The 27,401-nt window shown below is 39.5% G+C and overlaps 1 protein-coding gene across 12 annotated transcripts in view; it reads left to right on the forward strand.

The window, feature by feature from the left end:
- Positions 1 to 27,401, forward strand: part of ACACA (acetyl-CoA carboxylase alpha) — a 280,816-nt gene that overhangs the window by 76,437 nt on the left and 176,978 nt on the right. For all 12 annotated transcript variants that reach the window (XM_027626351.2, XM_027626358.2, XM_027626350.2 and 9 more), the window contains 7 exons: positions 7,349 to 7,481; positions 8,782 to 8,920; positions 16,756 to 16,865; positions 17,680 to 17,761; positions 18,719 to 18,817; positions 20,317 to 20,423; positions 24,075 to 24,185. In XM_027626351.2, coding sequence (XP_027482152.1) covers positions 7,349 to 7,481; positions 8,782 to 8,920; positions 16,756 to 16,865; positions 17,680 to 17,761; positions 18,719 to 18,817; positions 20,317 to 20,423; positions 24,075 to 24,185 — 781 coding nt within the window. The remainder of the gene's footprint in view (positions 1 to 7,348; positions 7,482 to 8,781; positions 8,921 to 16,755; positions 16,866 to 17,679; positions 17,762 to 18,718; positions 18,818 to 20,316; positions 20,424 to 24,074; positions 24,186 to 27,401) is intronic.

Below are 27,401 nucleotides of genomic sequence, written 5' to 3' on the forward strand. Positions count from 1 at the left end.
TAGGACTTTGTTACTCTATAACATTCAGCCACTGTTTATTTTATTTAAGGGATCTATCTCTGGCAGATTTGCTTTTATAGCAGTATACATGTCCCAGTAGCCTTTCTAGGCAGAGTTTTTTCCTTCCCTGCTTAATCTGGGTTAGACCTCTGTGTCTGGGCCCCTTTTCTTTTCAAGGATTTTGTCCACATCTTCTCTACATCCCATTTGTCCCAGCTCCATTCTTACTCTCAAGTTTGCATGAAGAAAATCTCAGATTTTGTTAACTTTAAAAAAGGTTTTTGCATGCATGTATCACTACTTTGGCCTGAAAATTAGAATTGTGGCTCCGACTTTATTCAAAGTTCCTTAGTGGTGGCATGTCCTGTCCTTTCTACTTGCTTTCTTTACCTCCTGACCTGCTTTCCCCCTTCTTGCAGGCTGATAATCAGTATTATTTGTTTTGATTGGATCTCAGAAATTACCTACTTAGACTGTGTGCTGTCCTCCCTCTGGATTTCATGACCCCATTATTCTCTTGACTTAGTCGTCCTTGTAAAACGTTGTCTTCTTTTTGCCTGGGGCCCTCCCTGTCATGTGCTCTTGGCAGCCAGGAGAGACCGTGGAGCGTTTCTCTGGTGACTGTCAGAAGAAAGTGACCGTTGTTGAAACATGTTTGCTGCGGCTAATGCAGAGCTAAGATCTATCTTCTAGTTATACAAGCTTTTATATTCCTCCCCCCCCTTAGTCCCCTTGGGAAATCAACCAATTCCGTGTGTGAACCAAGTTAAGGGAGAAAATAAAAAAAGGAGGAAAGGTGGGGAAATACGGAAATTGGGGACAAAGTAGACAAAAGATTAGTTTGAGTCCATCAGGAATACTCCAGTCTGACTGAAGCAGGGCCAAGAAGTAGGCAGAAGGCACTGTATCTCTTGTCCTCCTGGGTTTTAAGCACCTGCAACAGGAGGACAGACTGCAGCTTGTGTTTACAAGGCTGAAACCCAAAGAAAAAATCTTCCATTCCTTTGCCATCTTGATATGGAGGGTTCTGCAGAGGAAATTAAGGAGATGAGATATTACATGCTTCAAAGGTAAGTTTTAGGGTGCCATATTTGGGCAATATATACCTTTAAAAACTGGTAAGTCATTGACAGCTAAGCCCTGGATCTTAGGGGAAATTTGATTTTTTGTATCTATAAGAAACCTTTTTATTTTAAAGGAAAGGAATAAAAACTCCCATATTTGCTCCTGGATTTCTAAGCCTTTCTTTTACATTCAGAGTTTGAATCAAAGCTACCCATGCACGTGTGTGATATTGTAGCCATGCTGAAAACAAGCACCCCTGCGAGGACCTTGCTCTGCTGTTCTCTCATTAAGAGATCTCAGTCTGTGCCTGATTTGCTCACCAGCTTGGGCTGGTTTTTCAAGAGTGACATCTCTTCACCTACTGCAAAGGGAGATATCAATTCTGTGTAGTTTTTTGTGTAGTATGATCATCCTGTAGAAGGTAGTTTTGTTTTGTTTTGTTTTTAAAGATTTTATTTATTTATTTGACGGAGAGAGACAGGAAGAGCAGGAACACAAGCAGGGGGAGTGGGAGAGGGAGAAGCAGGCTTCCTGCCAAGCAGGGAGCTCAATGTGGGGCTCGATCCCAGGACCCTGGGATCATGACCTGAGCCGAAGGCAGACGCTTAACGACTGAGCCATCCAGGCGCCCCTTTACTGTTTTTTATATATAAAACAATCATGTATACACAGATGTATAAACAAAACATACATATAAATCACACACACCAAGTTTTGTTTTTCTGTGGGTAAATACAACAGGTGATCTGTCCACTGTTTTCACAGAGGCATCCCTCCTGGAGCAGCTTGTCCTCCGATTTGAACTGTCATCAAGGGAATTTTCTTCTCTTTCTTTATTGGGTCCTCTGTTTCTTTTACGTCCCTTCTTTTCCTTTTTCTTGGTTTACTCCATCCTTTTGGATGACAACATTCTCTAATAGCTTCCTGAGAGAAGATAGGTGAGTGGTAAAGATTTTGAGATCTATTCTCTCTTTATACCTGATCCTCTTGTTTTCAGCATGGTGCCTTACTTCAGAATATGCCTATGTGAAGGATCCCTTCATTAAAAGTAAGATTTTTTTTTAAAGATTTTATTTATTGGGGCACACCCTGCACACCTTTCAAAGGTGTGGGGCACACCTTTCAAGGAAATAAATTATTTATTTATTTACTTAAGATTTCATTTATTTATTTGACAGAGCTAGAGAGAGAGACAGCTAGAGAGAGAACACAAGCAGGGGGGAGTGGGAGAGGGAGAAGCAGGCTCCCGGCCGAGCAGGGAGCCCGATGTGGGGTCCGATCGCAGGACCCCGGGATCATGACCTGAGCCGAAGGCAGATGCTCAACGACTGAGCCACCCAGGCACCCCAAATAAATAATTTTTTAAAATATTTTATTTATTTATTTGAGAGAGAGAGGGAGATAACATGAGCGGAGGGAAGGGGTTGGCTGCAGAGGCAGAGAAGCAAGCTCCCTGCTGAGCAGGGAGCCTCATGTAGGACTCCATCCCAGGACCCTGAGATCATGACCTGAGCCAAAGGCAGACACTTAACAACTGAGCCATCCAGGCACCCCAGTAAGACAGGTTTTTGTTTTTCTCCCTGCTTTGATTATAAATGATCCTCAGAGCACTCTAAACTATTGATTAAATCTTATGACCAATCCCTTCTCCACTTCAGTTTCATCAATGCTTTGCTTCCTTTCTTGTCTTAAACTCGGGTAGCTCCTTAGTGATTCTTTTCTTTTTTTAAGATTTATTTTTTAGTTTATTTTTTTTTAAAAGATTTTATTTATTTATTTGACAGAGAGAGACACAGCGAGAGAGGGAACACAAGCAGGGGGAGTGGGAGAGGGAGAAGCAGGCTTCCCGCGGAGCAGGGAGCCCGATGCGGGGCTCGATCCCAGGACCCTGGGATCATGACCTGAGCTGAAGGCAGACGCTTAACCGACTGAGCCACCCAGGCGCCCCTTTATTTTATTTTATTTTTTAAATATTTATTTATTATTTTAGAGGGGTGGGCAGAGGGAGAGAGGGAATCTCAAGCTGACTCCTTGCTGAGCACAGAGCCTGATGTAGGGCTTAAACTTAGGACCTGAGCCCAAATCAAGAGTCAGACACTTAATTGACTAAGCCACTCAGGCGCCCCTATTTTTTATTTGAGAGAGAGAGAGCAGGAGTGAGGGGGTGGGGGATGAGCAGAGGGAGAGAGAGAATCTGAAGCAAATTCCCCACTGAGTGCAGAACCCAACGCGGGGCTCCATCTCATGACCCTGAGATCATGACCTGAGCTAAAATCAAGAGTCAGTTGCTTAACCAACTGAGCCACCCAGGTGCCTCAGCTCCTTAATGATTCTAAGTTTTAACTTACCTGTCCCTTCAGTCCTTCCTTAAATAACTGACAGCTGATCTCTGAGGAGTGTGTGTGTGTGTGTGTGTGTGTGTGTGTTTTTAAATTTAGGTGTATAGAATTATGTAACATAATCCTTCCTGGCACACTCATTGGTCCGTTTGTGCCCTACTGTTATTTATTTGGTTAGTTATTGCAGTCTTTAAAACAATCATGTGAAGAGAATTTGAAAACCCACCACCTAAAACAAAGGTTGATCCCTGGCCATCACCTCATCTAACCATGTGGTCTCCTCAGCGCTTCTCCCTGCATTCTTCCACCCAGATAATCGTTTTCCTTAATCACATATTCATCATATTCTTTTATCTTCCTGTTTATGTAGTTTTACTGAAACTATGTGTATCTTCCAAAAATGTGTATAATTTTAGTTGTTTTAACTTTATGATATGTTTTAAATTTATAATCCGTCCATAGTCTTCTTTATGTAATATTTTTGAAGTTCTTTTATATTAATCTGGATACTTGACTAAAGTCTCCTATTTCTAATAATTTGCAGTATCTTTTGTGTTTTCTCTGTAAACGATGATATCACTCACAAATAATGACAATTTAACTTCCTCGTTTGCAATCCTAATGCCTCTAATTTATTATTTTTTTTCATTTTATTGCACTTGCTGGGAAATCTAACAGAGTGTTACATTTATGGACTTTTAAATTTTTAAAAATTTTTATTATTTTGAAAGATTTTATTTATTATTTATTTGACACACAGAGAGACATTGAGAGAGCACAAGCAGGGGGAGCTGCAGGCAGAGAGAGAGGGAGACACAGGCTCCCCGCTGAGCAGAGAGCCTGACGCGAGGCTCGATCCCAGGACCCTGAGATCATGACCCAAGCTGAACGAAGGCCAATTAAGCCACCCAGATGCCACTTTATGTATTTTTTAAAAAGATTTTTATTTATTTGAGAGAGAGAGCATGAGCGGGGGAGGGGGGCAAAGGGAGAGGGAGAAGCAAGCTCCCCGCTGAGCAGGGAGCCTGATGTGGGGCTTGATCCCAGGACCCTGGGATCATGACCTGAGCTGAAGGCAGATGCTTAACTGACTGAGCCAAGCCACCCAGGTGCTCCATTTATGGATTTTCTAAAATTAAACAATACTTGCATACCTGGGACAAACTCAACTTGGTCGTGGAGTAACGTTTTTTTTTACTAATATTTTACCCATCCTTGCACCAGTACCCTACTATTTAGAATATTATATTTAGGAATTTTGCATTTGTAGTCATGAAAAAAGTGGATCTGGACTTTTCCTGTTATGTGACATATTTGTCTGGTTTTGGTATCACTGTTACTCTAGCTGAGGAGTTTTACTTCTTATTGTCTGGAAGTTTGGAAGACTACTGCCCTTAAAAGTTTGATAAAACTTGTCTTTTAAAACCAATGGATCTGGTAATTTTTTTTGTGGGAAGATTTTAATCATACCCTTTTATTTTGAAAATAACTTTTTTAAAAATATATTTTTTAAATATTTTATTTATTTATTTGACAGAGAGAGAGTGAGAGCTGGAACACAAGCAGTGGGAGTGGGGAAGGGAGAAGCAAGCTTCCTGCTGAGCAGTGAGCCCGATGCGGGGCTCGATCCCAGGACCCTGGGATCATGACCTGAGCTGAAGGCAGACGCTTAATGACTGAGCCACCCAGGTGCCCCTAAAAAGATTTTTAAATTTTATTTGTCAGAGAGAGAGAGGGAGCACAAGGAGGGGGAGCAGCAGGCAGAGAGAGAAGCAGGCTCCCCTCTGAGCAAGGAGCCCAATGCGGGGCTCGATCCCAGGACCCCAGGATCATGACCTGAGCTGAAGGCAGACACTTAACCGACTGAGCCACTCAGGCTTCCCATAGTTTGAAAAGAAATGACTGCAGCATCAAGGTCAGAGTGCAGGAGAAAGGAAGAAAAGGTGGGAATAAGAAAACAGCTGTCCACCGAACAGTGTATACAAGTGCTTAGTTATAGCTGTTATCTCATTGAACCCCCAAAACACCTTTTCAAAGAGGGTCTGTCAGTCAAGGTCCAGTCAGGGAAAGAGAAACTGCCTTAAGTATTATAAACAGTGGGCATTCAATAGTGAGGACTGGTGACTTGGGTGTTTTCTGAAGTAGCCTCAAATTAATATTTGCAGGGGCACCTGGGGGCTTAGTTGTTAAGCGTCTGCCTTCGGCTCAGGTCATGATCCCAGGGTCCTGGGATCGAGCCCCGCATCAGGCTCCCTGCTCCACAGGAAGCCGGCTTCTCCCTCTCCCTCTGTCTACTGCTCTGCCTACTTATGCTCTGTCTGTCAAATAAATAAATAAATAAAACTTTAAAAAAAAATTAATACTTGGAGGAAGCAGCTACCACCCTTAAGGCTGGGAGAACAAAAAGGAAGAGGTAGGGTTACTGGAACACAGGAGCTTGAAGAAAGGCCCCTGGGGGCCAGCACTTGCACCTCTGAGAGGAAGCTTTGAGTAGCTGGTGCTTAGAGCAGGTGGAAGCCTGGCCGGACAGGTCCTTGATCAATAGGCCCAGGCAGCATAGCCCAGAGGCTGCGTGAGCATGGAAAGGCTGGCACTCTGCCAAGGAGCCATCATCTGCTGCTCCTGGTACCTTTAAGGGATGCAACGAGGCCCTCACCAGGAACATTGAAAGATGCTAGAGGCCGGAATTAACTCTCTGTTACTGTGGAGCAATGATGCTAAAAGCTGGAAAACAAGAATGAAATCCCTATTCTTACTGTCCTGCCTTCCCATTGGCAGAACTGAACAGTTTTGCAGAGTCTTAGCTCTGTCGTCACGGAGCAAAGCGTAAAAGGATGGGGTTGGAGCCGAGAGACAGTAGGTAAATAACCAGAACACTGTATATTATGTGTATTTTGCAAAGAGAAAACTGAAGCTGAGCAAGGTTAAATTATTTGCTAAGATCATTGGAGCTATTAAGTTGGCAGATCTGGATTTAAACTCAGACCTATGCTGTTTCTCCTACTTATTTCATCTATCCTTACCACACCATTGATTGTTAGAGGGACCATTATTGTATGTACCACTGAGAAAAAAAAAATTCTGCCAGTTACAGTGCACCATCAGTTGTAAGATACATATCGATTTCAGATATATTTTTTTAAGATTTTATTTATTTGAGAGAGCATGAGCACAAATGGGGGAGGAGGGGCAAAGGGCGAGGGAGAAGCAGACTCCCCTCTGAGCAAGGAGCCCAATGCGGGGCTCGATCCGCATAGCTGAGCAGGGAGCCCAACACAGGGCTCCATCCCAAGACCCTGGGATCATGACCTGAACTGAAGGCAGACGCTTCACTAAGTGAGCCACCCAGGCGCCCCCAATTTCAGATAGTTTTTAAAGTTTTTTTTTAATTTTTTTTAAGGAGTGTCTTCTAATCGATGAAATACAATCTATTATGCTGCCTTTGAAAGTATCTGGTTTTGGAATTACTGATTTTGAAAAGCATATGGAATACAGAAATAAAACGTTTAGTAGGCAGTTAAAAGTTTAGACTCATAAGAAAAATGGAGGCTGGAGATACAAAGGTGAAAGTCATCTGTGTGCCAGAATCATGATCCAACAACAGCCTTGCTGTTTTCTTAGCGTTCCCAGTCTCTATTATCTCTATCATTTCATTTCATCCTTTTACCTGTCTCTTTGCAATGGTATCTGTTGGTAAGCCTTAATATTATCTTTTATTATGCAAGAACACTTAATTTTTTTCTTAAATTTCCACAAGCAAAGATCTTCTCTTTCTCTTTTCCTCTTCTATTCAAAAAGTATGTGATCTGTCTGCGTGCAGTCTTCACAAGGGTGCAGTTGGAAGTGCTGTTGTAAGTATGGTCGTGAAAAGCAGATCTCCAGGGGAGATAGACAGTGTGAAAAAATCCTATCTATAGACTTCCATGCTTTCTCTATTTTTACAGGTCCAGCATGTCTGGCTTGCATCTAGTAAAGCAAGGTCGAGACCGAAAGAAAATAGACTCTCAGCGAGATTTCACTGTAGCTTCTCCAGCAGAATTCGTTACTCGTTTTGGGGGGAATAAAGTGATTGAGAAGGTAAGTTATAACTTGCTGAATTATTTTTTCAAAAGCTCATGAGGTTCAATGCCTAGACTTGTTGTCTAGATTTGCTCAAAACTGATACTTGGATTTTCAGAGACTGCCTCTTTCTGCAGAATTAACCTACCTCCATAGTCCTGTGAATGTCACCATTTTCTATGTATTTACCACTGATAATTTAGGCAGAGGTAATTAAAAAGATGAAGTGGTGGTCAAAAAGTTCTTTTTAAAAGATCTTGTGGTTTTATGGGGTTGGGCTGCCCCACTCTTGAGAGGGTATGAGAAACCGATTAAGCTCGTGGGGTAGTGGTGAAGAGATACGTCACCACATTGGAGCAAGAGCTAAGGGAATGGAGGGAGTTTCAGAACAGAAGGCCTGAATAGTTTGATGCACTGCAATTTAATGGCTTCCAGCAGATATTTGAGGTGTTTGGAGGGACTACAACATATGAAATACCTAAAGAGATTACAAATATTTTGAAATGTTAGGAGTAATTCTGTGCCCCTTTTATCTAAACCATGGCCGAGCTGAAAGGACGGCTTGGCTGAAAGAGCTTGCAGTGATTAAAAGAATAAAGCGTGAGGACCTATACTCCCACTTTAGGAGTATTGCTGCAGTGGTGTCCTTCTGATAATCTTCCAATAAAGACAGATTGTGTATCTCCTAGCCTCTGTTATCCTGGGACCATGATTGCAAGATAGGTCAGGAGAGGTTTGTTTACAGAGACGTTTCAGGATCATTGGTTCTTCCACTCTTTTTCTTGTGACCATTCTTTGTAAGGCAGTCTCTACAGTTCTAAGGCATTTAGGGTTCAGCATTTTGGAGAGAGAGAGTGGTTGGTGGCAGCGTTCTTACACCTGTTCAGGACTCTGCACCTTCTTTAATACAACAGGGAATAGTGCATGACATTACACTGTTTGGTCGTCCCCCATTCCTTAATAATACATCATTCCTCTGAAGTTTGTCTTCTGTTCGCCTAGTAACAGGTATGGTAGAATAATTCACCAACTCACAAGATTTGAAAAATTGTGATTTTCCCCTTGAAGAAATGAAGATAGAAAGCAGTAACTTTTAGCTGGCACATATTAAAGTATTTGCCTAGCTAACATTTTAAAATATCCCTTGATTATGAGGGAGCTGGTTCCTGACTGCCTAGACATAGCAACACAAATTCCTAATTGCAAATCTGGCTTTTCAGAGAAAAACAGATCTACACAAATGTAGATCTGCCTTTTCCTTGATCATTCCCTGCCTTTTCTACTTTTCTCTCCAATTCCCATCCCACCACTCTCCCAGGTTCTTATCGCCAACAATGGCATTGCAGCAGTGAAATGCATGCGGTCTATCCGTCGATGGTCTTATGAGATGTTTCGAAATGAACGTGCAATCCGATTTGTTGTTATGGTAACACCTGAAGACCTGAAAGCCAATGCAGGTGAGTGATTAGCATTAAGAAAGCATCACCCTTGGGCGCCTGGGTGGCTCAGTTGGTTAAGCGTCTGCCTTCGGCTCAGGTTATGATCCCAGAGTCCTGGGATCAAGCCCCACATAGGGCTCCCTGCTCAGGCGGGAGTCTGCTTCTCCCTCTGCCCCTCACCCAACTCTTGTGCTCTCTCTCACTCTCTCTCTCAAATAAGTAAATAAAATCTTAAAAAAAGAAAGAAAGAAAGAAAAGAAAGCATCACCCTTGAGCATAAAGCATTGGAATAGCAAAGTCTTAAGTAGGAGAATGTTAACTTAGGGGGATTCCCAAACCCAAGGATTTCGCTTTAAAAAGGTGTCAATAATAGGCATATACAAGTGATTGTACTATATTTAACCTCAACACAGTCTCCTGTGTTCTAAGTAAAAATAAGTATACACTTAACCAATGTTGATTGGGGTTTCCAGGTGTCTGCCCTTCTAGTGACAAATATTTGCTAAGCTACATACTTTAGCATGTGTAAGTGGAAAGATTTGGAAGGAAATGTCTATTTCACTTACGAGCTAAGCTACATTGAATTTTAGAGAATCTTAGGGTTAAGATTATTTTTTATCCTCCTCCTGAGGGACCCAAGTGGGTTTTATCCTGCATATTCTCTCTCCTCAGATGGCCCTCCATCTGAGAGTTGTAGATGAAAACTGTTAGGATAGCTGAGAGGATATGGCTAGTCTGTCTTCTCTGTACTTTTTATTGCTAAAGTATAATCTCTAAGGTAGAGTACCCACAGATAATATTAGCTCTTTAAGGAGCTATCTTTTTAAATCTATTTTGGTCTGTGTATGTTCTCTCTCTATTGAGACAATGATGTTAAGACTATTCCTAAGGAGTAGGGATTATTATATTATCTTATTTAGAAACAGGTAAGATACGATTTTATTGGAAAGCATATGTTATTATGTAAAATCATTTAGTTTGACGCTTTAACATCTCTGAACCACAATTTTTGTATCTGTAAAAGGAAGATCATAACATCTAATACACTGGATACTTATAAAGATGAAATTGTCTGTAATAAACATAAAACTTACTTGCCTGATTTCTTTTTCCTCATTTATTTCTACCTGGTACTCCTAATTCATTTATTCATTTACTCAGTGAACACGGAGACCCATAGTTGAATAAAATGTGATCTTGCTCTAGGAAACAAATAATTTCAATACAGTGAGGTAAGTGCTATAATAGAAATATGCACAGGGTACTGTGAGAACACAGAGCTGAGGCATCTTACCTCTAACCCCTGCTCTTGGTAGCAGGGTTAAGAGAATGCTCTCTGAAAGAAGTTACGCCTAGCCAAGAATGAGCAAGAATTAGTGAAGCAGTCAATAGGACATTCCAGGCAGGGCGTTCAGGTAGAAAAGAACAGTCTATACAAATGTATGAAGGCATGACACAATGGTTTGCTGGAACCTGCAGGTATACTTGTTAAAGTTTTAAGATGTGAGCTAATATTTCTCAAGGAGGGTGTTGATTTTCATCCTCCGGAGCATAGACTTTATTTTTTTAGGTGTGTGTGTGTGTGTGTGTGTGTGTGTGTGTGTGTGTGTGTGTGTTGGACATTAAAGGATTGGCATTTTAAATGGATTAGTTGTTGTTTTTAACAATTCAAAAGTAGAAGAGTATAATGAACCCCTTCTCATTTACCTATCATCCAGCATCAGCAATTATCAACTTGTGGTCAATCTTGTTTCATCTGTACTTTCACCTCCTCCCCACTCCACACATAATTTCTGAAACAAATCCTAGATATATCATCTGTAAGTATTTCACTGTGTATCTCTTAAAGGTACTTTTTCTTTTCTTGAAACATAAGCAGTTAGATGGACAATTCAGATAGCATCTTGGAAGATCCATTTGTGGAAGACAGTACTACAGAACATGATGAGGCTGAGAAGAGAGAAGAAAGGGATGGTTTAGAGGCTTAGGAGGTAAAATTAGCAAGATTTGGTGATAGAGGGAAGAGTTGATGATTACTGTTAGGTTTCTAATTTGGTTGACGAGGGAGATGCCAGTATCATCAACAGGGACAAAATAATAATGTAGCCAGAAGAGGAAGGTTTTTTGTGGGGGTAGACAGATGAGATTTGGAGTACTTCTGGTATAAGCAAATCCTATAAATCCTGTAAAAAGTTGGATATATCCTTCCAGAACTTAGAAACAATGAGAGCTGGAGACTAAGAGTCTACATTATCAGCAAACATACAGTAGTTAACACTACTCCCCTTCCCCCCGCCTGCCAAAGAACAGATAGAAAATGAAAAGAAAAGGGCTAAGGATGAAATTTTATAGAAGAGTAAAATTTTAGGGGTAGACTCAGGAAGATCGGCCCATAAACAGTGCTGAGAAAAGATGACTGGAGACAGAGAAGAAACAGAAGAGACAAAAAGAATTTCCATAAGAAAGGGCCAAATGAGTCGGCAATCCAATGAAGTAGGAATAGAACCTGTCCAGTAATTAGGAAATCATAGTAGCGTTTGCAAGAACAGTTTCAGTGGAACAATGAGTGTGCAGACTAATAGAGGACGTTAAGGAATGAATGGGAAGTGACATGGAGATAGCCAATACAAATTTTTTTTTTTAAGATTTTATTTATTCATTTGAGACACAGAGATACAGAGAGAGAGAGAGCATGAGCAGGGAGAGAGGCAGAAGAAGGAGAAGCAGGCTCCCCGCTGAGCCAGGAGCCCAATGTGGGGCTCAATCCCAGGACCCTGGGATCATGACCTGAGCCGAAGGCAGATGCTTAACCATCTGAGCCACCCAGGCGCCCCTACAGACAAATTTTTTAAAAGAATTTTGAATGAGAAGGGAAGAAGAAAAGGTGGTAACTCAGGAGAAATCCAGGGTCAGGGAGGATTTTTATTTTTCAGAGTGAAAGAAACTTGGGAATGTTTATAGTTCAAGAGGACAGAACCAAAGAAGGAAAGGAGTGGAACCACATAGGGACCTGGAGGAGGTAGAAGGGGATGTGGTGTAGAGCACAAGTGGACAAAAATAAGCATATACCCTGGTATTTATTCTGAGGAACAAAAAAATCAGTAATGGGGGGTGCCTGAGTGGCTCAGTTGTTAAGCGGCTGCCTTTGGCTCGGCTGCCTTCGGCTCGGGTCGTGATCCCAGGGCTCTGGGATCGAGCCCCACATCAGGCTCCCTGCTCCACGGGAAGCCTGCTTCTCCCTCTCCCACTCCCCCTGCTTGTGTTCCCTCTCTCGCTGTGTCTCTCTCTCTCAAATAAATAAATAAAATCTTAAAAAAAAAATCAGTAATGGGGCAGATGTATTCATACAAGGATATATTTTCATTGTAGTGTTATTTAAAATAATGAGAAATTGGGATACCTGGGTGACTCAGTCGGTTAAGCATCTGCCTTTGGCTCAGATAATGATCCCAGGTTCCTGGGATCGAGTCCCGCATCAGGCTCCCTGCTTAGCGAGGAGCCTGCTTTTCCCTCTGCCTGCTGCTCCCACTGCTTGTGCATGCTCTCTCTGACAAATAAATAAAATCTTTAAAAAAAAAAACTGAGAAACTGGGAGTAACTTAAGTGTCCAACCTGAGTGGATTAGTTACATAAAATGTGCACCAATTCTGTTAAGTACCATGCAGACATTAAAAAATATGTTGTGGAATAACATTTGTTGGTCTAAAATGCAGTCTAATAAATTGCTACATTATTTATCTATTTTTGTGTAACAATATTACCATAAACTTGGCAGCTTAAAGCAACAGTCATTAGTTCACAGTATCTGTAGGTCAGAACATGGCTTAGCTGGGTCTTCTGCTTCAGGTGTCACAAGACTGCAATCACTTGTCAGCTGGATCTGCAGTCTCATCTGAGGCTTGACTTGGGATGGATCTACTTTCAAACTCAGGTGGTTCAATGGAATATTGTGCAGCCATCAAAAGGAATGAGATCTTGCCATTTGCAACAACATGGATGGAACTGGAGGGTGTTATGCTGAGTGAAATAAGTCAATCAGAGAAAGACATGTATCATATGACCTCACTGATATGAGGAATTCTTAATCTCAGGAAACAAACGAGTGTTGCTGAGTGGTGGGGTTTGGGAGGGATGGGGTGGCTGGGTGATAGACATTGGGGAGGGTATGTGCTATGGTGAACGCTGTGAATTGTGCAAGACTGTTGAATCACAGATTTGTACTTCTGAAACAAATAATGCAAGATATGTTAAGAAAAAAAAAGAAGAAGATAGCAGGAGGGGAAGAATGAAGGGGACTAAGTCGGAGGGGGAGAGGAACCATGAGAGACAGACTCTGAAAAACAAATTGAGGGTTCTAGAGGGGAGGGGGGTAGGGGGATGGGTTAGCCTGGTGATGGGTATTAAGGAGGGCACGTTCTGCGTGGAGCACTGGGTGTTATGCACAAACAATGAATCATGGAACACTACATCAAGAACTAATGATGTAATGTATGGTGATTAACATAATAAAAAATTAAAAAAAAAAAACCTCAGGTGGTTGTTGGCAGCTTTCAGTTTTCTATGGGCTGTCAGACTGAGGGCCTGAATGTTAGCCGGTTATTGGCAAAAAACTACCCTTGACTCCTTGTCATGTGGGCCATCCCAAAATGACTGCCTGCTACGTCAAAGCCAGCAAGGGAGAGTCTTCTAGCAAGATCGGTTACTTTCTTATGTAATGTAATCATAGAAGTGACAGCCCCCTGTCCTTGCCATATTCTCTTGGCTAGAAGCAAGTCATAGATCTGTTCACACCCAAGGAGAGGGGGATTCCTTAAGGTATGAAGACCTGGAAACGGATCATGGGAACAGACAATGTGTCTGTCCATCACTGTTGCAAAGAAAAAAGTTAGCTATAGGGTGACATAATAATAGGGAATAAATACATTGCATATAGTCAGAAAAACAAAGGTGTAATGGCATATACCAACAGCAATACTAGTTGTCTTTCAGGGTGGTATTTTGGGGTGTTTTTATTTCTGTTTCTGCTTTTTCAAACTTTTTTACAAAGAGTTTCTACAATTTTATGATTTCTTTAAAAGTTATTTGAAAAATAGAACTCTAGAAAGTATTATAATACTAGTGGTATTGAATTAAGGAATTAGTATTTTGGATGATTTTTCCTTTTTTCTAACTTTTCTATTATGTTAATTATTTTAGTACCTTTCCTGAATATAATTTATGTGCCATAAAAAGTTCACAGTTCTATGAGTTTTAGTAAACTTGTACCACTGTACAGTCACATAGGAATCCAGTGTAAAACACAAATTACTTTTGTAATTTAAAAGATTGTGAAGAAGGAGCCTTATGGAAGAGTTGGTTATTCACATGAGGAGAGGACTTGATCCTCTGAGACCTGGAGTTGGGGGGAGCGGTGGAGCAAGCATACTTGACAGGTTAAATGAAGGTGGTAATAACCCAGTTGCATATTTTTATGTTATGCTCATTATTGGGAAAGTTGGAGATGTGGATGATTAGTGTAATCTGCAGTAAAGAACCAAGGGTTCTCTTTTGAGGGAAGTTTTGTTCATTTGTGAGTATTCTCTAGCATATCTGCTGGTAATTATGGCAACTGTGGGAACCAGGAGACGATGAAGAAGTCCAGGCTGTGTGAAAAAGATGTGCTTTCCTTCTATTTACCAGGGCTTCCCTTAAGGGTCTGCAATCATGATAATAGAAAACTGATTGGTGTAGAACTCTGAACCGTTGTTGGTTGGTGACCACAGTACCTTTGTAGACTGCGTGTGTGTGCATGTGTGTGTGTGTGCGCATGTGTGGTGTAGGTCAGCAATTAATAAACTTTTTTTTCTGTACCCAGGGCTGCAGAACTTCAGAAAAGAATAAACCACAGTAGAAAAGTTAGATGGATTTGACTACATAAAAATTTTTATTTAGCAAATAATAAAAAAAAGTTAAAGACAAATAGTAATCTGGAAAAACATTTTGCAGCAGAGTGTCTACCTATAATAGAGAAAATGACACCCTTCAGTAGAAAACGGACCAAGAATATGAATTAGGTAGTTAATAAAAGAATGAAAAAGGAACAATAAACATATGAGAAGAAATTTGATACTAATGGTAATCAAAGAAATGCAAGCCAAAACAATAGTCGATTGGGATTTTTTTAGTTTATAAGACTGGTAAAATTTAAAAGAGTGATGGGGGCGCCTGGGTGGCTCAGTCGTTAAGCATCCGAAGACAGACGCTTAACAACTGAGCCACCCAGGTGCCCCCTGTGGAAACCTTTTGACCTAGTACTTGTAATTCTAGGAATGTATCCTGTGGGCATAATTGGACAGTAGTACAAGGATAGTCATCATTGCATTATTTTAATATTTTCCAAATTATTGACCCATCTGTCCAACAATAAGTTAGTGGTTAAATGAATTATGGACTATTGTGACATTATGGAATAGTAGACATCCATCGAAATAACAAGTATATATTAAATACATCTAAAATGTTAAATATATATATTATCAAGTATACCTTTTTGTCATGTATGGGAAGATACCCACAATATATTGTTAGATTGGTTAACAGTTTTTGGTTTCTAGTACAACAAAGCATGAACCGATTATCTTTGAGTGGTGGGACAATGAGTGATTTCAGCTATTAAAAAATAGTATTATTACATCCTGATATATTACCTATTTTTTTTTTATAATTAACATGCTCTCCCTTTTATTGTCAAAGAGAACAATAAACCTGTCTTTCTTTTGAACAAGCTTTAGGCCTTTGTATCTTACTTTGAAATTTTTTTTTAGAAGGACATGAAACCTTTAAATTGAGAACAAGATAGAAGAAACATTAATAAATATGGTAGCGATGGACCTTGAGCAAGTTACTTGACTGCTCCAAGCCAACTTCCTGTAAACTAGGTGCCAATAATACCTATCACTTGTAGGAATTTTGAGTATTACATAATATATGTAAACTGCTTAGTACAGTCACTGTGCCCTTAGCTGCTTTACTACAGTTGCTGCCAGAATAGGAAGAGAGAGACATCAGGGAACACTGGGCAAAAAAAATGTAGGGAGCAAAAGAAGGTATCTTTTAAAAGTGTCTTTCAAATACACAGTATCTCCAACATTCCAGATAAACTCTCTTCAGGCACTTGGTAGATGCCTGTAACTAACCTTTCCTGTTCAGCCAGTCTGCAAGCCCTTCAGGATCTCCCCTCCCTTCCCAGTTTGTCCCGGCTCTACACCAGAAAAAGGGCTTTCTTGGAGTACAGTGCAAGTTGACAATAAAGAGTGTCAGGACTAAAACTTTTTATCAGACTAGAATAATTGTACAGGGGCACAATTTCTTAAGTGCCATTCTTGATATAGAAATCTTTTTTTTTTTAAAGATTTTTATTTATTTAACAAAGAGAGACAGTGAGAGAGGGAACACAAGCAGGGGGAGTGGGAGAGGAAGAAGCAGGCCTCCCGCTGAGCAGGGAGCCTGATGCGGGGCTCGATCCCAGGACCCTGGGATCATGACCTGAGCTGAAGGCAGACGCTTAACTACTGAGCCACCCAGGCGCCCCTCGGTATAGAAATCTTAAAGACCCTTGTAAAAGGTTGCATAATGAAATGTTTGAGAACTGTTGTTTTAGTATAAGAGCTTCCTAAATATGAGATTAGCACATGTTCGTGCCCGTGACTTCATAAAGTCAGAGCCTCTAACTAAATGGTCCTGGGACTTACCCCGTTAACGCAGTTTGTGCTATCATTACCTGTGATGGTATCTGTCCTTTACAGAGTTTTGCTCTGCTGTTTTATTTCTGAAAATAAAGCATGTGTTCTGTATTAATTTGCTTGCATTTTCAGAATACATTAAGATGGCAGATCACTATGTGCCAGTGCCAGGAGGACCAAACAACAACAACTATGCAAACGTGGAATTAATTCTTGATATTGCAAAAAGGATTCCAGTACAAGTAAGAGATGCCAGTGTGTCCTTTCAAACCCGATTGAGCCATTTGACTGTTAGATGCAAGGGACTATCCAGAGAAGAACTTTAAATTTTATGTAAAGCATCTTTGTTGAAAGTTTGATAAAAGCTTTTTTATGCGGGATGTAACAGATCGGGAAGAGAAAGATGGAAAAAAATGAATGAGTCAAAAATAAAGTAAACATAATACAAACAGAAGGTTTGTAAGGGTCTTTCAGAGATTATTTATGTTATCCATTTTACCTTCAAACTATCTCAAGTAAGTAAAAGCTCCTGATTCCAATGGAATATTCTTAGCTCAGAATATGGTGGTGTAGAAGCAGATTATTTCTTCCCTATTATACTGTGTTAGGAAATTTAAGGTAAATGTCCTTAAGCCCAGAGAGAAAAAAAAACTAGAGATTTATGTGGCAGTATAACCACTAGATATAAATGTGGAGTTGGGTGGCCAAAGTAATGAAATCTGTGAAAGAAAACCAATATTTCTAGAAAGGGCTCTATAGAGTCTAGTGGAAAGGCTATGAATTGAGTTTCCTAAAGAGCAGCAAGACTAGCTGGATCTTAATATCAACTTCAACTTGGTTTTGACCTCTTCAGAGGTTTTGCCGCAATGGACTGCTTATTCTTGTCCTGTAAAAAGTTTGCCAAGGATCAAGCACATAAGCTGAATTAAGCATTAGGCTCTTGTGGAGCTATTGTACCTCATGGAGTAGGGTCAGTCTTGGTAGAGAGTAATACAGTTTATCATGTATTTTTTTAGTATGAATTTTAAGAACAAATCATATTATCTTCCTTTATAGGCAGTGTGGGCTGGCTGGGGTCATGCTTCTGAGAATCCCAAACTCCCAGAACTTCTTTTGAAAAATGGCATCGCCTTCATGGGTAAGCCTTTCTGACATATTTTTCCTGTCTTTCTGGTTCTCTCTGTCAGTTTTGCCTGTATTCCAATCTATATTCTGCTTTTCTTCTGTTTAACATGCACTGGGCTCTTATTTTTCATCAATTAGCAACTCCCAGAGTAATCCTCTTCATTTCTTTTTCTTTTTTTTTCTCTTCCTTATTTCTTTCATCCTACTTATCTTTCTTCATCTTGATTGTCTTTTCTGTCCCCAGGTTCTTTTCCATGAGCTATGGAGAAGGCTCTGATTTCTAAAACACTGGCCTTTTAAAACCTTGCCATTCATTTTAAGAAAATATATGGAGAAAGGACCTCTTTTTGTATAGCAGAACTAATTGAGTATTAGGATACCCTAGCACTGTGCCCTTAAATATGAATCAGCTCCTTCCCATTTAACTATATAGGTTACTTTCTTGCAAGTGAGAGCTGTTTCTTCCGACTTTTCTGCTCTCCTATAGCAGAGAGAGGAAGCAAGAGAATATGGCTCCAAGTGTTTCAGTCTCTAGCTCAGAGACCTTCCACAATGATGATTATGTTTTGTAAACCCTATTAAAGATAAATCTTCCTTCTGGATTCCCCTAAGAGCAAGGAGGGCATATTTCAGACTTGAACCCCAGACTTTTTAGTCCTTATTTTAGGATTGGTTAAAAAGAAAAAGACAGACTTCGATAATCTGGTCAAGTTGGATCATGAACAATGATAAAATCGGTTAGATTTGTTAGGAATTTAATTCAGTATATATACTGAACTCTGTGTGCTAAGAGCTCACTACATTTGGTTGAGTCATAACATAGTAATCCCCCTAATCAAGTTCATGAGCTCCATGATATGTAATGTAGGGGAGACAAGACAAATACAAAAATAATTATATAGAAGACAAAAATCTGTGTGACAGAAATGAGGCCAAAATGTTACAGTCAGGGTTCTTCTCTTGTTTTTAGGTCCTCCAAGCCAGGCCATGTGGGCTCTGGGGGATAAGATTGCATCTTCCATAGTGGCTCAAACTGCAGGTATCCCAACTCTTCCCTGGAGTGGCAGTGGTAAGAAAATATTTCTTGTTTGTATTTTGAAGTGCAGAAAAGCTCAGTAGGATATTTGGGACTGTGGCCTAGGTGTTAAGTTTATTTAAAATGTATTGCGTGATGGGCATTAAGGAGGGCATGTGATGTGATGAGCACTGGGTGTTATATGCAACTGATAAATTATTGAACACTACATCTGAAACTAATGATGTACTATATGTTGGCTAATTGAATTTAAATTAAAAAAAGGAAAAAAAGAAAATGTATTCGGATGTGTAATAAGATATAGAATCGAGGTTGATTTATGCCATCTTGTATTCCTAGCTTAATTAATACACCTGTGATTTTATCATGTCTTAGGAATATAAATTTTGTACCAGGTGCACAGATGCTAAACTGATTTAAGTGAGCTAGGGACTTAATTTGAATTTGGAGAAACTCTAGGAAAACTCATATGGTTCTGTAGATTGGGATCTGCTCTGGGTGGGCTAGAATCTTTGTCAGAGATGGACTTTGGTGGAGTTAGGCCTTTGAACCTGCCTGGCAGGTGACCTGGATCACTAAGAAAAGCCTAAAAACCCACTTATTCAAACATTTGCCTGTCAGTGTTTTCTTAATGTCAGCCCACTATCTATTGATGATTTGCTTTGCCTGTTTAATACCATTCAACCTCTCCTTTGCCCTTGATGCAGAAAATGAGGGCAATAGTCAATCTTTCTTCCAGGCATACAGAAGAATACAATTTTTCTTAAAATGATTTATACTTGACTAATCCCTTAAAGAGTGCCGTGTGAATCATTGTAGCTGATAACAATATGAACTTGCCGTTTTTAGTACTCCAGCACAGGGAGCAGACATACTCTAAAACCTTTTTTAAATGGGAATGACCATTGTCTTGAGGCTGAACAGATTTGAACTCTTGTAACTCTGGCTCTCCAGGGGGATTGCAATATCCTCTCCAGACCTGCTGGGTCAAACAGTTTAAAATAAAAGGTTGAATTTATTCTTGTTTGAATGGAGAGACTATAGCATTCCCCTTGTGGCTGAGTACAGGGACATTCAGGGAACATGGACTCATGACTCTGCTGAGGCCTATAAAACCGCCATTTCCATTTCTAAGGGCTCATAAAGATTGAATTATTTCCCAGACCTCTGGCCCTGGTGCAGGCCTGAACACACAAATCGAAGGTATTTTGTCTGCTGAGTTGCTGTGAAAAGTCTGACATGTTTTTGTTGTTGTTTTTTTTTTTTTTGTCTTGTATGTCCTTGCATTTTTATAAGTTTGCTCCCTATTAGCTCTCCTGGCTTCTTTCAGGGTCAGAACCCAAGTTGCCAGGTCCTGCTAGAGCTAAATATCGTTAACCCCAAGGACTGATGAGGCTTTTATGGCATCCTTCTTTCTCACATCTACCCTCAGTTTTGGATAAATATGAGAGCGTTTTAAAGAAGGAATAGCAGGAAACTGGCAAGAACAGAAGCTTTTATAGCAGCTTTTAAGTCACTGTTATCTATTACAGGTCTTCGTGTGGACTGGCATGAAAATGATTTTTCAAAACGTATCTTAAATGTTCCCCAGGAATTATATGAGAAAGGTTATGTGAAGGATGTGGATGATGGGCTGAAGGTAGGTTATGAACTCTAGGGAGTGATGTCTTTCAACTGACCAATTAGAGTCACAAACAAAGTAATTTGTAGCCTGGTTCATGATAAACACCCATGATGGCATTGGGATTGTAAGAACCGGAGATACAGTTTATAGAGTAAGGAAGTGACCTAGATTTAACAAAAATAATTTAAATTTGTTTTGAAGCAAGCTGCTCACCTGGACAGAACATTTCTTAGGTGGCTAAATCAGAGCTTTAAGGGAGTACCTATTCTGCTCTCTACCACCTGTTAGTGGGTGTATGTGGTGGCAGGGGTAGGGGACAGAGTGACAAACAACACACATTTGCCCCTGCTTGAATTCAGAACTGAGAAGCCAGGCAGACAGAGAAATGTCAGCTTTATTTCGAATGGAGATGTTGGTGAAAATGGCTTCAGTGTGTAGCAACAATCAGATTTGTAAACTGAACGCCCGAGTCCAACATGCTTACTCACTGGGTACTTGCAGTGCTGAGTAACCACAGACTTTCCTCTGCAGAGACAGAGTTTTTTACCATTCAGCTTCTTGTATCACTGAGAGCTGATGAAGAGCATATGTTCTGTGCAGTGGGCTGATCCCAAAGGGGAAGAGGCCAAGCGCTGCATGCTCAGTTCCTCCTTCCAAACTGACCAATCACACCATTCACTCTTTTTCCCTTGGGGAGGGGTAAGGGAGGGAGCCAAGAGAGGCTGAAGGTGTCTAATTACTGTCCATCCTTGTAGAAACAGGAACCCAAGCAAAAGGAGATCCTTTCTCCAACAGTGCCTTTTCTTTCTTTCATAGTTCTCCCCATCTTGTTCCCCTTTCACTTTTTTCCCCTTTCACTTTTTCCCCTTTCACTTTTTAAATAGTTGTAAGCATCAATTATGCTTCCAAGTAGATGATGAAAGAGGCTATTTTAGAAAAACACACTACTTGTGTTTGACTTTGTATGTTATAAATTCAAGAGGGTTGCTGAAAGCTCAACTAATTTTGCTCTTCTGTTTGTATTTCAAGTTAAGCCTCTCGTAATCTCCCAAATAAGAATAATTATTTCTAATTGAATTGCAAACGCTATACTCTATTTGCTGTAACTTGCAAAAGAGTAGAAGCCCTTTATAAGGAACTAGCTATTTTGCTTATCAATTGAAATTCCTTTTTTTTTCCTGGTCATAATTTTAAACATAAAAATTTCTGGTAGAAAATTTGGAAGGCCAGAAAAGAGATGATGGTAAAACCACCCATAAACCCACCATCCAGAGATAGATACATATTCATAACACATTCATACATCTTATTTCAGCCTTTTTTGATTCATAATATATATTATTATCATATAGTGATCATCTTTATTAATAGATTCCCATATTTATAATTATTATGATAAGTATAAAATTAGGATCTTACTGTATATATATATTGTAGTATATATATATTGCTAGTATATATACTTACTAATCCTAGTTTCTTTTCCTATTTTTTATTAATGCATAGGCATTTTCCTCATGACATTAAAATTCTTCTAAAATATTCTAAAAAGGGGCACCTGGGTGGCTCAGTTGGTTGGGTGTCTGCCTTTGGCTCAGGTCATGATCCTAGGGTCCTGGGATCAAGGCCTGCATTGGGCTCCCTGCTCAGTGGAGAGCCTGCTTCTCCCTCTCCCTCTGCCTCTCCCCCTGCTCGTGCTCTTTCTCCCTCTCTCTCTCTCACTCTTTCTCTCAAATAAATAAATACAATCTTTAAAAAAAAATATTCTAAATGGATGACCTGTGCCTAGAGGCTTCATATCTTTTTACACAAGGCCTACTTTCTTACATCATGTGGACCACCCTATTTTTATTTTTTTTAAAGATTTTATTTATTTATTTGACAGAGACACAGAGAAAAACAGGGAACACAAGCAAGAGGAGTGGGGGAGGAAGAAGCAGGCTTCCCGCAGAGCAGGGAGCCTGATGCGGGGCTTGATCCCAGGACCCTGGGATCATGACCTGAGCTGAAGGCAGACACTTAACGACTGAGCCACCCAGGGACCCCTACCCCATATATTTTTTTAAGTCTTTTTCACATTTGTGGCTGATTCTTTGGTACTTATCACTCAGTGATAACTCTTTCTTTGATAACATTATTTCATCAGGCTAACTCTGTTTATAAGCATAGAAGTGAACAGAGGTAAGAATTTTAGAAGAGCTGGAACTGTACTTAATCGACTAATTCAACGTTTGAAATGCTCTTCTTTCTCTTGGTACATGTTTAGATATTGTTAATTGGAAACCGTAAATCACTGGAATGTTTTAACAGAGGAATGACTTAGTTATTCTAAATTTTGGTTAACTTTTCCCTACTTTACTTTTTGCTGTAACAATACAATCTGGACATTTTCTGTATTGTTACATGTAAAAGTCACCTCATCCCTTTTAATACTTGCACAGTATTCTAATAGATGGACATATCTTGATTTAACTAGCTCCCTCCTTAACAGATATATAATAATTTTCAGAAAGTTTTAGGATTGTTACCTGATCATTATTAAATTCTGTAAATGCAAAAACCGCATTTAGAGTATGTGTTGAAAATTAGTGTTCTAATTTTTTTTAATATTTTAGTGTCTTGTTATTTTTATCTTTTATGAAAAGTTGAGAAAATAATTTCTGGATACACGAGAGTTCTGATTTGTTGAATCTTATATGTTGTCAGAAGCTCTACTGGGACCATCAGCAGTTTATTAAGTTAACTACTTACACCTTTTTTAAAAATAAAAATTTGAGGTAATACATGAATACCTACATACTATAATTCCAATAATAGAGAAATAAATATAGTAAAAAGTAGAAGTATATCTACCCATCTTCCTTTTAGAAATCACTACTGATATATATTCTAGACTTTTTCTTTATACTCTGATATGTGGGTGTATGAATGCATACATAATCATATATAAATATATAAGTTTTCAAAAAATTTTTATTATTTATTTGAGAGAGAGAGCACGCAAATGGGGGGAGGAGCAGAGGGAGAGGAACAAGCAGACTCCATGCTCAGCGGGGAGCCTGATATGGGGACTTGATCCCGTGACCCGGAGATCATGACCTGAGCCAAAATCAAGAGTTGGATGCTTAACTGACTGAGCCACCCAGGTGCCCCATAAACGTGTAGTTTTATTTTGTTTTTGGCGTATACAGGATTATCTTAGGTTGAACCACATGAAAATGCATATTCAACAATTTTTTTTTTAACCTACAAAAAAAGGGCACTTTCTTTTTGTTCAACCTAATGCTACAAATACTGTTACTACTTTTTTTTTCACCTATGCTACTACTTTTGTTTTTCACCTATGTCTTCAGGACCTTTCTATTTTACTACTTTTGGACCTACCAACAACAGCATTTTTTTTTTAAGATTTTATTTATTTTTATTTAGAGAGCAAAAGAGAGAATTCAAGCAGGAGGAGGGGCAGAGGGAAAGAGAGAGAGAGAGAGAGAGAATCCCAAGCAGACTCCATGCCCGACATGGGGCTCAAGATCATGACCTGAGCCGAAATCAAGAGTCAGTCACCCCGGTGCCCCAAATGACAGCATTCTTAAAGGGAGAAGGTGCCAGTTTTCTCCTTCCCTGTTAATACTACTCTTATTTCCATTTTTCTCTTTTTTCTTGAAGGCAGCAGAGGAAGTTGGATATCCAGTAATGATCAAGGCTTCAGAAGGAGGAGGAGGGAAAGGAATCAGAAAAGTCAACAATGCAGATGACTTCCCTAACCTTTTCAGACAGGTAGAATACAAGTTGTTTTTGTTTGTTTGAATTTACATGTATATCAGAGCTATATCAGAGATACATGATTTAACTCACACTATATATATAAACTGTTATGTTGTATACCAAAAACTAATATAATGTTGTACCTCAATTATACCTCAATAAAATAAAAGGTAATAAGTCATAATATAATTTGGATATCCAGAAAATATTTAATTTTGTCTATAAGTACTCTAGTCTTTCTCTCTAGCTCTTACCTGCTTATTAGCAATGTCCAGTTCAGTGTAAGGTTTTATTCACTAAGGTAACTCAAACAATAGTTATTCACTCTTATGTAGAAGTGCTCAGTTTCTCAGATAGCTTTTCCCTATATGGTGCATGTGGTTCCTAGGACATCATAGTGATAAGGAAGAGTGAAAATGCCTTTCTACCTTTTTGTGTCCCTCTTCTGCTGTCACTGTAAAGTATGCGGTTAACTCTTAATTCTGCATGCTCTTGGCTTGGCCAGACACAGGCTCTCTGATTGACTTTATCTTACTTTAGTTCACATTGGCTGAATCCTGAGTTTTTGCTGTGTGACCAACTACCTCGCCAGCTCTGCAGTCTACACCCTAGTCTGTGCTGCATGGCCACCACATGCAGACACCCTATGGCAGGTCCACATCCTATAACTGAGGATGGCTAGGAAAGCTAAACCTCAAATCTCTCAGAGGGTCTGTCTAACCCTCTGATTTGCAGCCGAGTCGTGTGGCCATACTACTAGTTAGTTGTGGAGGCCAAAAAAATGATCTCTTTTCAGAATCTTAGATAATTGGGAGAAAAAGTCTCTTCTTTCCTGCCCTGGAGCTACCCTCACATACTTGACTCACACTTTTTTTCTCCTACCAGAAAAAAGAAAATTGGGACACATTCTGGCCTTTCATTCTCCTAGCTTCCCACTGTTTTTATTTTTCCCAGCGTTTTTACTTTGCACAATCTTTTACTAGTGTCTCTAGCCACCTTCTATTTGCTCTCTCTCTCTTTTTTTAAACCATTCAACAGCAAACTAATAAAGGTGATAAAGATGTTGTTTTGCTGCACTGTCCTATTTTGAATATCAAAATTCAAATATTACCCTTCTTTTTCTTTATATTCCTTTTGTAGTTTACCTAATTTCATAGGTAGATCAATGCCTCATGGGGTCTAAAGAAAAGGTCTCTTGCTCTTAGAAGCAAAAGAAAAAGCCTGTTAATTTTTTAAAAATATAAGTCCTTTAGGTATTTCGAAACTACTTATTACTGTGGAATCAAATAGTTGAAGATTCTAGAACACTAGGAAGTTTTACATGAAAATCCTCAAGTTCCAATAATGATTAACTAAATAACAAACCAATCCTCCCATTGAGAACAAACTGGAAAAGCTGGACAAAATTTTTTTTTAAAAATCTATTTTAAGGCATTAGACACCTTTCAAGACAATAAAGAGTTATGGGGCGAAGGTATAAGAGAAGAAGGAAACCTGAGGAGGTGGCATTTGAGGCCACTTTTTCCCTAGAGATATCTTCTGGTTTGAGAAGGAGTTAAAAAGCTGATTAGAGTTTTCAACAGTCTTACAAGACTAAAAGGACAAAACTTAGCCTTTAGAGTTTGCTAAGGAGGATTCCCTGGGAAAACCTCGCACATTTTAGGTTGGGATCTTGAAGGAACTATACCTTAGGAGTAAAAATAAACTGGAAATAGACCAACCTTCACAGGGACTAAATCTCAGCTTCAAAATACTCAACCTTTGATTCATGCAAGGGGTTCTAGGATTGCTAGTGTCACTAGCCACCAGAAAGAAGCAAATATAATAACATCCAGAACCTCAAATTATTTCTATTTATTTTTCAAATGAAGTATCAAATAGCCATTTCAAAGTAAGCAAGCATATCAAATTACATGACTGAAAATCAAGAAAAATAAAAGTCAGTTTTAAAGGGACCCGCAGAGAATTTAGATAATGGATCTATCAGACAAGGATTTTAAAGTAACTATACTTAAGGTATTCAAGGAAATTAAAGACAAGAATTTGGCTGGAAAACTGGAAACTATAAAGAAGAAACAAATTCTAGAACTGAAAATACAGTAACTAAAAATAAGAAGTCAATAGAGGAGTTTAATAGCATATTAGGTGCAGTTGAAGAGAGAATTAGTGACTGGAAGATAGCTCAGAAGAAAATTCAGACCAAAGCATGAAGAGACAAAAGGATGAAAAATACAGAAAAGAGCATTTAAGAGATTATTTGCAAAGATGAACATGATAACTCCTCCCATCTCTCTATACAGACCCCTATGATTTTTGCCTCTCCTCCCATCAAGAAAGACTGTCTTTTTTCCCCACTCTTTGAAGTTTGGCTAACCCTGTGACTTGTTTTAGCCAAGAGAATATAGCAGAAATGTATAAGTTCTGAAGTCTAAACCTCATTTCTGCCCTTGCCCTCTTGAATTGAACCTCATACTGACAAGTGAAGAAACCAGTCTAGCCTTTTGGAGAAAGAGAGGCTGCATGACATAGAGATGAGTTGTCCCAGCTGAGACTTCCTAGACCTACATGCTGACAGCATCACATTTGAGACGTGCAAGTGAGACCCTATTAGACCACCCAACCCCAGTCAAGTTGCCAGATGACTACAGCTGCATGAGTAGCTCCTGCCAAGATCAGCAGAACTACCCAACTGTGCCCCACTCAAATTGCTGTAAGCAATTAAAATAAAATGGTTGGTGTCCTAAGTTACTAAATTTTTGGTGGTTTGTTAGGCATCAGTGGGTAACTGCCACAGAAATTGATATCCCAAAGGTGTGATGCTGCCACAACAAAAAAGTAAAATATGTGCATTGGCTTTAAGACTGGCTCATAGGTGGAGACTGAAAAAACGATAAGATTGTTCATGAAGGCTGGAGGGATGATGAACAGACTGTTAGTGGAGGCTGGATAGGCTGTGAGGGAATTATTAGTAGAGTCTGATAAAAAAAGGTTAACACATGTTCTATAATGACGGAACAATTGTCTGAGGTAACTTGGAAGACAGAGAATGTATTTAATAAACTCATGGACCTAGTTAAGGAAATTTAGGAATTTTAAGGAAAATTAAGGAGATCTCTAGGCAAAGTGTTGAAAGCATCTGTTAAATCCTTCTGGTTACTTGATGCTAAGGAATTAGAGAGATGAGCTAATGAAGGTGTTTCAGGTTTATTGAGTTTGAAAATAGTTTCT

This window comes from Zalophus californianus, chromosome 16 (assembly GCF_009762305.2).
Source record: "Zalophus californianus isolate mZalCal1 chromosome 16, mZalCal1.pri.v2, whole genome shotgun sequence".
NCBI classification, from domain to species: domain Eukaryota; kingdom Metazoa; phylum Chordata; class Mammalia; order Carnivora; family Otariidae; genus Zalophus; species Zalophus californianus.